The sequence below is a fragment of the Trachypithecus francoisi genome, unplaced genomic scaffold (assembly GCF_009764315.1).
Source record: "Trachypithecus francoisi isolate TF-2019V2 unplaced genomic scaffold, Tfra_2.0 Lachesis_group8, whole genome shotgun sequence".
In the NCBI taxonomy this organism is placed as follows: domain Eukaryota; kingdom Metazoa; phylum Chordata; class Mammalia; order Primates; family Cercopithecidae; genus Trachypithecus; species Trachypithecus francoisi.
Window position 1 is genome coordinate 28,269,821 of NW_022681473.1, and position 12,537 is coordinate 28,282,357.

General features: G+C 44.6%; 1 protein-coding gene across 6 annotated transcripts in view; it reads right to left on the reverse strand.

Moving 5' to 3' along the window:
• Nucleotides 1-890: 890 nt before the first annotated feature.
• The window catches only part of PRR5L (proline rich 5 like), a 102,446-nt gene continuing 90,799 nt past the window's right edge, over nucleotides 891-12,537 (reverse strand). For all 6 annotated transcript variants that reach the window (XM_033205042.1, XM_033205045.1, XM_033205041.1 and 3 more), the window contains one exon: nucleotides 891-3,712. In XM_033205042.1, the coding sequence (XP_033060933.1) occupies nucleotides 3,318-3,712 (395 nt within the window). In that variant the 3' untranslated portion in view covers nucleotides 891-3,317. The remainder of the gene's footprint in view (nucleotides 3,713-12,537) is intronic.

Here is a 12,537-nt window from a genome sequence, read left to right on the forward strand (position 1 = left end):
AGTCATCCTTTCTTCACTCTCCAGTCACTGGCACTTTGCCATTTCATCCAGTGTTGTTCGGTAGTTGTGATGCTTGTGTTGACCTGATTTCCAGCCTTCCCCACTAGAGTAAGCTCCACGAGAGAAGGCATCTTGGTTATTTGTCCATCACCATATCCCTAGTACCAAGAAAAGTGCCTACACACAATGGAAGCTCCACAAATGTTTGATGGGTAGACGGGTGGATGAATGAATATGATGGTGCACTGCTATGTCATGGGCACACTAATGACATGAAACCTATTGAGACAGAATGCTCAGTGGTTGTTTACCATAATTATGACCTGCAAAGGCTCAACCGAAACATACACACTCTCCTTTTACATCCTACAGGATGACTAATCAGTCACACCTCTTCAAAGGCTCTTATTAAGCCTTTAGAGGTCTCAGACTGTTGCCGCTATAGGCCTCCTAGAAGTATGTATGCAGAGTAAAATATGATAAATTTCCTCTGCCAAACAGAATCAGAGGGGAATACATGAGATCATCCATGAGTACGTATGCTAAGTGTTCCCTCTAGGTCAAATACTCTGGGAAGAAAGGCCAAGCTGGTTTTAGAAAAAGTGTTGGCTTCTCAGACTTTTTTCAGTATTTTCTAGCTCCACAATCTGTTTCTCCAGGAAATGAGTTGCCAATCCAGTCCAGGATTGCAAACAAAACTCAGGGAAGACTGGCTGAGCTAAGGCTGCTGTCCGACTGTGGAGTGGAGGCAACGGGAAAAGAGATGAGGAGGCAGAAGTGGGGGCAGGGAGTTTGAGGGAAGGATGCATCAAAATCTAATTTGAGGGAAAAAAAGATCTAATTTGACTGCTATACTTGCAAATTCAATCAAGACACCCTTGGGGCACCCAGCAAGGACAAAATGTTGTTTATTGAATTCGTTTTGGAAACAGACAACATGAAAGGTTTCTGTGAGCTCACTCGAAGAGTCATGATTGCTTCCTGTCATCAAATGTCAACCATAGGAAAAACCTAGCATAAATAATGAAAACGAATCTAGGAGAGAAAAAGTGGTTAAAAACACCTCAGCTATCACTCTTCCAATAGCCCTCTGATAGCTAACACGATCATAAACATCAATAAAATGTTTATAGGAACAGTCTATTTACTGCACAAATATCAAGAGTGTACATCGATGGTAAAGTTGTAAACTGGCTAACAGTCATTAGCAATTAAGTATACTGGGTCTATACTGACACTCCCATTCTCATTTTAAGAGCTTATATATTTAACTGATGACTGCTCTCCTCATCAGGGACATTTAAGACATGGAAAAGGCATTTATATACACACGCACGCATGCACATGTGATTAACCTTACAAACTGAAAAAGTAAGCCCAAGCATGATTAATTAATTTGCCTGGATCAATAAATACTAGTCTCAAATGTTAAGTGTACTAATAAGGACAGAAGCTATCAGTTACATAAATCATCATGTTGCTACCTACTGATGTTCCATTTGCTAATGCATGTTAGTCAATTTGTAGACTTTATCCAACACATACACAGAGATGATTATTTTTGTTTGAAATTCTCAGCCGATCAGCAGATCTCTTTTGGACATTTCTCTCCCATCATTCTTAGAATGAAAATGAAATAACTCAAATTTCTAAATTCCCAGCCATCAAGAGCACAATTCTGATCATATTTCAAATCTTCACCCAGAAGGGAAATGCCATCAAGAGTTAAATGAGAAGGTCTCATCACCACGGCAGCTTAGACTGATCTTCACCTTCTCCCAGCACCCTCTTGCCATATTGGAAGCCAAGGTGGTTCATCTCTTTGAGATTGCATAAACATAAACAGGAAGGGTCAGAGGAAGAGCCTTGTCTTGTCTTTTTTCCTGGAGCTGTTATCAGTGAGACAGACAACTACAAAGAGGAGGATAGGGATTCAAGGTGCATAAAAGCCCCCAGACCTGGAGGGAGCAGTAGAAGGATGCAGCACCGTGCTATGGCCTGCAGCCCCCAAGTGCTTCACATGTTAGAAACTCCGGGCATTTCTTTAACCACAGGGAATAAACATCCTTCGAAAAGGTCCTGCCCGCATCTCCCCTCTCTCCCCACACTGTAAAGCATAGAAACATTCCATTTTCCATGCTTCCTGGAAGAATCCTCTGCCCATGAGGCAAACTGGGTCTCCCCACCCCAATGCAGCTTTTCCTAGAAACCATGAAATTTACAAATTTACACAGGCCACTGTGGATTCAAGTCCAGCTGCTTCTAGAGCTCTGTGACATAAGAGCTCTGTGCACCATAGATCTCTTTATCCTGAACCACTTCCGGTCTCTTTTCCCAGGAGCTCTGCTTGCAATTTTAGTGTGAAGACTCACCCCAGTGGAAATGAACAGTGCAAGATCCCACGTGCAAAATTTGCAAACTTTGTTTTTGAAACAACACACATTTTAAAAATTCAAGTCAAATCCAGGTACAGGCTAGTTGGTTGGTATCAGTTGGCCCCTCACACCCACCACAGGAAAGCATGATAAGAAAGTCCGTTGCTGAAATGAGAGAGACAAGAGGCATCTGGGGGTGAGTTCCTTGAGCTTGAGAGGAAGCCTAAGAGGGAAATGCTGAGGCTCAATAAAAGACAAGGCAGCTCCAGCCTTACAGCCCCTCTGGGTCAAAAGCTAAAGGCCTCTGTGCAAGCAGCACATAGGATGTGGATATAGGTGAGGACAGATCCTCACCCACCAGAGGGGTAACTTTCCCAGCAATTCTGAAACTAAAATAAGGCGGGCACATTCCCAGAGCCCTGCTGAGTAGGGGCTGCAGGCTATTTTCACTCTACACAAAATGGGAGAGAGGAGTTCCCTCTCCACTAATTTTTCACCCATAACCCACCACATCACAAGAAACCTAAAGGGGAACTCCAAAGGCCAACACATCCTTGGTGGTTGTATGTGTGGTCCTGACAACCTCCTGTTCCAGAAATGCCAGGAGTATTGGATATGTCATTGGGAACATTAGGCAGTCCAACATCGGAGGAGGAAAGGCCCAGAGATGAGGATCTGAGTCAGGCTGGCAAGGCTGGAGTCAGAAAGTGACCATTAGGCAATTGGTCACTACAATTGGTGGCTACAAAGAACTGGTCACAGTCACCAAAATGAAGAGGTTCACAACAACGGTTTCCCCTTAGGGCATTTTGACCAGGACAGTACCCTAAAAGAAATAAGGCAGCATTGCACAAAGCAAGAGGCCCCTCAGTAATCCATGGAGATGGAGATGTCCTCATCCTGGTTGCAAAACAGGATGTGGAAAGGCCTGGGGGTGGCGACTCAGCTGAGGGAAGCACAGTTCAGCTCTGAGCCCTCCTGGCTGCCCCCGGCCCCCTCCTCCAGTCCATCAGGGCTATCGGTGATGTTGGGCTCGCTGGAGCACTGCCGGTGGGGTGGGGGGAAGCTGGGTGGCAGGAGAAGGCACTTGTCCTCACTGCTAGCCTCCTCCCCCAGGCCTGAGTGCATCATGGTGGCCATGGCCAGCAGCTGAATGTCCGAGTGGGCATTGGCCACCGTGTGCCGCCGCACGCTGCCACACTTCTCCAGGTAGGCTTCCCCCTCCTGCTCCGTCAGTGGGGTCAAGACCATCTCATTCAGTGGCCGGCTGACTGCGGTTATCGGGGAAGCATAGTTCAGGACAGTCATCTTGGGCCGGACCCTGGAGTGCCGCCTGGCTGCAAGAGAAGAATCAGCAAAGACTGTTATTGGGGAGGGGGTACTGGTGCTCAAAAGCTCCTAATCCAACTAGGGGAAAAGAACAAGGTGGTGGCTCAACCTTTAGGAGCAGCTCTTAGGTGCAGCCCTACTACAATGCAAGGGAGGAATTTGGTGATACCTAAATGTTTCTCTTACAACTTTACCTGTTTATGCCAGATCCTGCCCGTAACCAACCCTACCCCACATATTATTAGGTGGTCACCAACAGACTTTCCTTGACAGATAAGGGTCAAGGGAATCTGGTGTGTTTCTCAGCTGCTGCCTGAGCTTCATCAGATTTGCCCTAAAATTCCCTTTCAAACAATGTCCCCTGAGGACCTGGGCATGGGATGGCCAGCTTCCAAAAGAAGCACCCTGGCTTCCTGCAGGAGTGGCCTCTTCCATGCCAACAAGTGACATAAAAGAGCCTTCATAAGCTGAAATCCAGAGGAAGAGATAACTGAGGAGTTACCTCAGTTGTCAAACCCAAGGTAGCAGGACTGCCTTGCAAATCATAGGGAACCAGGGCTATCAATGACCCTCATCTCCCGCCAGGTCAAGGGTCTCAGACCTATGTTCTGTTCAAGTCAATTCTCCTGGACTCAGTTTTTAGCATCACCAAAGAACAGGCTAGGTTCCATGGATCACCCCAAGGAGGTAGACACAGGAAGACTGGGTACTAATTACACAACTGCTGCTTTTTGGTTCTGAGACAGTTTTGCTCTTGTTACCCAGGCTGGAGTGCAATGATGTCATCTCAGCTCACTGCAACCTCCGCTTCCCAGGTTCAAGAGATTCTCCTGCCTCAGCCTCCCAAGTTGCTGGGACTACAGGCGCCCACCACCATACCCAGCTAATTTTTGTATTTTTACTAGAGATGGGGTTTCACCATGTTGGCCAGGGTGATCCTGGACTCCTGACCTCAGGTGATCCACCCGCCTCAGCCTCCCAAAGTGCTGGGATTAAAGGTGTGAGCTACCACGCCCAGCCTACACTGCTGCTTTTGAATTCTCATCATGTTCCAGAAACTGCTAAACCTAGACATTTTATCCTTTGAATCCTCCCCAAAACTGAACCTAATTCATGGTATAGTATCAGCTTCCACTTTCCAGACGAGAAAACTTGAGTCTCAGAGAGGACGTAGCTTACCCAAGGTCATATAGATAGAAGGTAGTTTAAGCTGGGACTCAAACAAGTCTGTCTCTCTCCAGACCCTTGCTCTTCTAGCTGCGCATCCAAGGCCCAAAGATAACTAGGGTAGGTGAAATACCTCAAGGGAAGGACAAGCCAAGTGGAGGTGCTCCAGGGCTGGAAAAAGCATGCCCATCTGGAGATAGGAAACTTGCCAGGAGGATGTACACTGGAGGTGGACCTTTAGGATGGCAGAACTCCCAGAAGCGGGGAAGGGGTGACAGAGTTCTGAGCAATGGCAGCAGCCTGAGAGAGCTGCTGAGACAGGTGCACCATCAGGTCACAGCCTGGCTGGAACAGAGTCCAGGAGACAGTGGAGAGGTGCCCGGGCAGGCAGATGGAAGCACCTGTAGTACATCAGCCAGGTCGCAGCAGAGCTGCGGGGACGCAGTTAACATCGAAGGTCACAGGGCAGGATGGGCTGTGCTCAGGAAGCTTCCTTGGGCAGAAGTGTGGCAGAATGGGCTGGAGCCAGCAAGGCCAGCAGCGAGGAAAGCCAGGGAGAAGGCTCGGGTATTATGTTCTATAATAAATATGGATTGCATGTGAAAAAAGGTAATGCTAACATCAGAGTCAAAGTGAGAGGTGATGAGGAAAGGAAGTAGCGTTGTGATGATATGGGTAAGGTGAGGAGGATGACCGCTGGAGACACCACAGAGACACCACAGAGATACTACAGAACCCCACAACTAAGAGATCCTGGGAGCGGGGCAGGGAGGAGGAACTGTGGGACAGAAGGAGGGAACGGCAGACTTGGGGGAGGGGTGAGGGATGGGGAAGATGCAGAGGAGGCAGCTGGTGAGACCCAGTGCCGGGGCCTGGCCACATCGCATCTGAGATGTTGGGGGGCAACCTCCATGGGCAGACAGACATGCAGTTTTGAGCTGGGAAGTTTCTATCTAAAGACAGAAATTTGGTCATTTTCAAATAATATTTAAGGACAGTAAGAAATGTTGATAATATTTGGTGACAAAAGCAGAATATAAATAACAGTATTATATGCATTTAGTCCCTTTTTAAGCCAAACTGGGGTTATACTGGGTGCTATATTCACCCACCACACCTATGTATAAAAACTGGGAAAGGTTACATCCAAATATCTAATTATCATCTCTGGGTAAAGGTATTACCTGGTGATTTTTAAAATTTCTTTATCTTTTCATTGATATGTCTTTAACATTTTCATTCCATATGTGGGCATTTCTTTTATGACAAGAAGAAAACATTTTAGGATATGAAAATCAAAGTCCTCTGGAAATTAGTAATGGCTGGGGCCCTCCGAGTGAATGTGACCTCTCTGAAAATGAAGATGGGGTAAAGGACTAAATTATTCTGGTGTGTGCACCTGTGCTGGGTGGATAAAATGAGAGGAGCTAACAGCACTACTTTCAGAGGGGCTAAAATATTAACAGCTAACACACAGGACAGCACTTAAGAGCATTAGGTGCTAATCTGAGCATCTTGTATCTATGAACAAATTATCAACCTAATGAAGTGGGTACTGTTATCACCACTGCCAGTTTACAGATGGGAAATTAAAGCACGGAAGAGGGAAGATGGCCGAATAGGAACAGCTCCAGTCTCCAACTCCCAGCGCGAGCGACACAGAAGACCGGTGATTTCTGCATTTTCAACTGAGGTACTGGGGTCATCTCACTAGGGAGTGCCAGACAATTGGTGCTGGTCAGCAGCTGCAGCCTGACCAGCGAGAGCTGAAGCAGGGCAAGGCATCGCCTCACCTGGAAGCGCAAGGGGGAAGGAAATCCGTTTTCCTAGCCAGGGGAACTGAGACACACAACACCTGGAAAATCGGGTAACTCCCACCCCAATACTGCGCTTTAAGGAAACAGGCACACCAGGAGAATATATCCCACACCTGGCCGGGAGGGTCCCATGCCCACGGAGCCTCCCTCACTGCTAACACAGCAGTCTGCGGCGATCTTACTGCAAGGCAGCAGCGAGGCTGGGGGAGGGGCGCCCGCCATTGCTGAGGCTTAAGTAGGTAAACAAAGCCGCTAGGAAGCTCGAACTGGGTGGAGCTCACAGCAGCTCAAGGAAGCCTGCCTGTCTCTGTAGACTCCACCTCTGGGGACAGCGCACAGCTGAAGTCCAATAGGGGAAGAAGCGGGGGCCGGTGCAGACGCGAACGACTCTGTCTGACAGCTTTGGGGAGAGCCGTGGATCTCCCAACGCGGAGGTTGAGATCTGAGAACGGACAGACTGCCTGCTCAGGTGGGTCCCTGACCCCCGAGTAGCCTAGCTGGGAGACATCCCCCACTAGGGGCAGTCTGACACCCCACACCTCACAGGGTGGAGTCACCCCTGAGAGGAAACTTCCAAAGAATCAGACAGGTACACTCGCTGTTCAGCAATATTCTGTCTTCGGCAACCTCTGCTGCTGATACCCAGGCAAACAGGGTCTGGAGTGGACCTCAAGCAATCTCCAGTAGACCAACAGACAGTCCTTCTGACTGTCAGATGGAAAACTATCAAACAGGAAGGACACCTATACCAAAACCCCATCAGTACGTCACCATCATCAAAGACCAGAGACAGATAAAACCACAAAGATGGGGAAGAAGCAGGGCAGAAAAGCTGGAATTTCAAAAAATAAGAGCGCATCTCCCCCTGCAAAGGAGCGCAGCCCATCACCAGAAACGGATCAAAGCTGGTCAGAGAATGACTTTGACGAGATGAGAGAAGAAGGCTTCAATCCATCAAACTTCTCAGAGCTAAAGGAGGAATTACGTACCCAGTGCAAAGAAACTAAAAATCTTGAAAAAAAAAGTGGAAGAATTGACAGCTAGACTAATTAACGCAGTGAAGATCATAAACGAAATGACAGAGATGAAAACCATGACACGAGAAATACGTGACAAATGCACAAGCTTCAGTAACCGACTCGATCAACTGGAAGAAAGAGTATCAGCGATTGAGGATCAAATGAATGAAATGAAACGAGAAGAGAAACCAAAAGAAAAAAGAAGAAAAAGAAATGAACAAAGCCTGCAAGAAGTATGGGATTATGTAAAAAGACCAAATCTACGTCTGATTGGGGTGCCTGAAAGTGAGGGGGAAAATGGAACCAAGTTGGAAAACACTCTTCAGGATATCATCCAGGAGAACTTCCCCAACCTAGTAGGGCAGGCCAACATTCAAATTCAGGAAATACAGAGAACGCCACAAAGATACTCCTCCAGAAGAGCAACTCCAAGACACATAATTGCCAGATAACCAAAGTTGAAATGAAGGAAAAAATCTTAAGGGCAGCCAGAGAGAAAGGTCGGGTTACCCACAAAGGGAAGCCCATCAGACTAACAGCAGATCTCTCGGCAGAAACTCTACAAGCCAGAAGAGAGTGGGGGCCAATATTCAACGTTCTTAAAGAAAAGAATTTTCAACCCAGAATTTCATATCCAGCCAAACTAAGTTTCATCAGTGAAGGAGAAATAAAATCCTTTACAGATAAGCAAATGCTTAGAGTTTTGTCACCACCAGGCCTGCCTTACAAGAGACCCTGAAGGAAGCTCTAAACATGGAAAGAACAACCGGTACCAGCCATTGCAAAAACATGCCAAAATGTAAAGACCATCAAGGCTAGGAAGAAACTGCATCAACTAACGAGCAAAATAACCAGTTAATATCATAATGACAGGATCAAGTTCACACATAACAATATTAACCTTAAATGTAAATGGACTAAATGCTCCAATTAAAAGACACAGACTGGCAAACTGGATAAACAGTCAAGACCCATCAGTCTGCTGTACTCAGGAGACCCATCTCACATGCAGAGACATACATAGGCTCAAAATAAAGGGATGGAGGAAGATCTACCAAGCAAATGGAGAACAAAAAAAAGCAGGGGTTGCAATCCTAGTCTCTGATAAAACAGACTTTAAACCATCAAAGATCAAAAGAGACAAAGAAGGCCATTATGTAATGGTAAAGGGATCAATTCAACAGGAAGAGCTAACTATCCTAAATATCTATGCACCCAATACAGGAGCACCCAGATTCATAAAGCAAGTCCTTAGAGACCTACAAAGAGACTTAGACTCCCATACAATAATAATGGGAGACTTCAACACTCCACTGTCAACATTAGACAGATCAATGACACAGAAACTTAACAAGGGTATCCAGGAATTGAACTCATCTCTGCACCAAGCGGACCTAATAGACATCTATAGAACTCTCCACCCCAAATCAACAGAATATACATTATTCTCAGCACCACGTCGCACTTATTCCAAAATTGACCACATAATTGGAAGTAAAGCACTCCTCAGCAAATGTAAAAGAACAGAAATTATAACAAACTGTCTCTCAGACCACAGTGCAATCAAACTAGAACTCAGGACTAAGAAACTCGATCAAAACCGCTCAACTACATGGAAACTGAACAACCTGCTCCTGAATGACTACTGGGTACATAAGGAAATGAAAGCAGAAATAAAGATGTTCTTTGAAACCAATGAGAACAAAGATACAACATACCAGAATCTCTGGGACACATTTAAAGCAGTGTGTAGAGGGAAATTTATAGCACTAAATGCCCACAAGAGAAAGCAGGAAAGATCTAAAATTGACACTCTAACATCACAATTAAAAAAACTAGAGAGGCAAGAGTAAACACATTCAAAAGCTAGCAGAAGGCAAGAAATAACTAAGATCAGAGCAGAATTGAAGGAGATAGAGACACAAAAAACCTCCAAAAAATCAATGAATCCAGGAGTTGGTTTTTTGAAAAGATCAACAAAATTGACAGACCACTAGCAAGACTAATAAAGAAGAAAAGAGAGAGGAATCAAATAGACGCAATAAAAAATGATAAAGGGGACATCACCACTGACCCCAGAAATACAAACAACCATCAGAGAATACTATAAATGCCTCTACGCAAATCAACTAGAAAATCTAGAAGAAATGGATAATTTCCTGGACACTTACACTCTCCCAAGACTAAACAGGAAGAAGTTGAATTCCTGAATAGACCAATAGCAGGCTCTGAAATTGAGGCAACAATTAATAGCCTACCCACCAAAAGAGTCCAGGACCAGATGGATTCACAGCTGAATTCTACCAGAGGTACAAGGAGGAGCTGGTACCATTCCTTCTGAAACTATTCCAATCAATACAAAAAGAGGGAATCCTCCCTAACTCATTTTATGAGGCCAACATCATCCTGATACAAAGCCTGGCAGAGACACAACAAAAAAAGAGAATTTTAGACCAATATCCCTGATGAACATCGATGCAAAAATTCTCAATAAAATACTGGCAAACCGGATTCAGCAGCACATCAAAAAGCTTATCCACCATGATCAAGTGGGCTTCATCCCTGGGATGCAAGGCTGGTTCAACATTCACAAATCAATAAACGTAATCCAGCATATAAACAGAACCAAAGACAAGAACCACATGATTATCTCAATAGATGCAGAAAAGGCTTTTGACAAAATTCAACAGCCCTTCATGCTAAAAACGCTCAATACATTCGGTATTGATGGAACGTACCTCAAAATAATAAGAGCTATTTATGACAAACCCACAGCTAATATCATACTGAATGGGCAAAAACTGCAAAAATTCCCTTTGAAAACTGGCACAAGACAAGGATGCCCTCTCTCACCACTCCTATTCAACATAGTTTAGGAAGTTCTGGCTAGAGCAATCAGGCAAGAGAAAGAAATCAAGGGTATCCAGTTAGGAAAAGAAGAAGTCAAACTGTCCCTGTATGCAGATGACATGATTGTATATTTAGAAAACCCAATCATCTCAGCCCAAAATCTCCTTAAGCTGATAAGCAACTTCAGCAAAGTCTCAGGATACAAAATTAATGTGCAAAAATCACAAGCATTCTTATACACCAGTAACAGACAAGCAGAGAGCCAAATCAGGAATGAACTTCCATTCACAATTGCTTCAAAGAGAATAAAATACCTAGGAATCCAGCTTACAAGGGATGTAAAGGACCTCTTCAAGGAGAACTACAAACCACTGCTCAGTGAAATCAAAGAGGACACAAACAAATGGAAGAACATACCATGCTCATGGATAGGAAGAATCAATATCGTGAAAATGGCCATACTGCCCAAGGTTATTTATAGATTCAATGCCATCCCCATCAAGCTACCAATGACTTTCTTCTCAGAATTGGAAAAAACTGCTTTAAAGTTCATATGGAACCAAAAAAGAGCCCGCATTGCCCAGATAATCCTAAGTCAAAAGGACAAAGCTGGAGGCGTCACACTACCTGACTTCAAACTATACTACGAGGCTATAGTAACCAAAACAGCATGGTACTGGTACCACAACAGAGATATAGACCAATGGAACAGAACAGAGTCCTCAGAAATAATACCACACATCTACAGCCATCTGATCTTTGACAAACCTGAGAGAAACAAGAAATGGAGAAAGGATTCCCTATTCAATAAATAAATGGTGCTGGGAAAATTGGCTAGCCATAAGTAGAAAGCTGAAACTGGATCCTTTCCTTACCCCTTATACGAAGATTAATTCAAGATGGATTAGAGACTTAAATGTTAGACCTAATACCATAAAAACCCTAGAAGAAAATCTAGGTAGTACCATTCAGGACATAGGCATGGGCAAGGACTTCATGTCTAAAACACCAAAAGCAACGGCAGCAAAAGCCAAAATTGACAAATGGGATCTAATTAAACTAAGAGCTTTTGCACAGCAAAAGAAACTACCATCAGAGTGACAGGCAACCTACAGAATGGGAGAAAATTTTTGCAACCTACTCATCTGACAAAGGGCTAATATCCAGAATCTACAAAGAACAAACAAATATACAAGAAAAAAACAAACAACCCCATCAAAAAGTGGGGAAAGGATATGAACAGACATTTCTCAAAAGAAGACATTCATACAGCCAACAGACACATGAAAAAATGCTCATCATCACTCGCCATCAGAGAAATGCAAATCAAAACCACAATGAGATACCATCTCACACCAGTTAGAATGGCAATCATTAAGAAGTCAGGAAACAACAGGTGTTGGAGAGGATGTGGAGAAATAGGAACACTTTTACACTGTTGGTGGGACTGTAAACTAGTTCAACCATTATGGAAAACAGTATGGCAATCCTTAAGGATCTAGAACTAGATGTACCATATGACCCAGCCATCCCACTACTGGGTATATACCCAAAGGATTATAAATTATTCTACTACAAAGACACATGCACACGTATGTTTATTGCAGCACTATTCACAATAGCAAAGACTTGGAATCAACCCAAATGTCCATCTGTGACAGACTGGATTAAGAAAATGTGGCACATATACACCATGGAATACTATGCAGCCATAAAAAAGGATGAGTTTGCATCCTTTGTAGGGACATGGATGCAGCTGGAAACCATCATTCTTAGCAAACTATCACAAGAACAGAAAACCAAACACCGCATGTTCTCACTCATAGGTGGGAACTGAACAATGAGGAAACTTGGACTCGGGAAGGGGAACATCACACACTGGGGCCTATCATGGGAAGGGGGGAGGAGGGAGGGATTGCACTGGGGAGTTATACATGATATAAATGATGACTTGATGGGTGCTGACGAGTTGATGGGTGC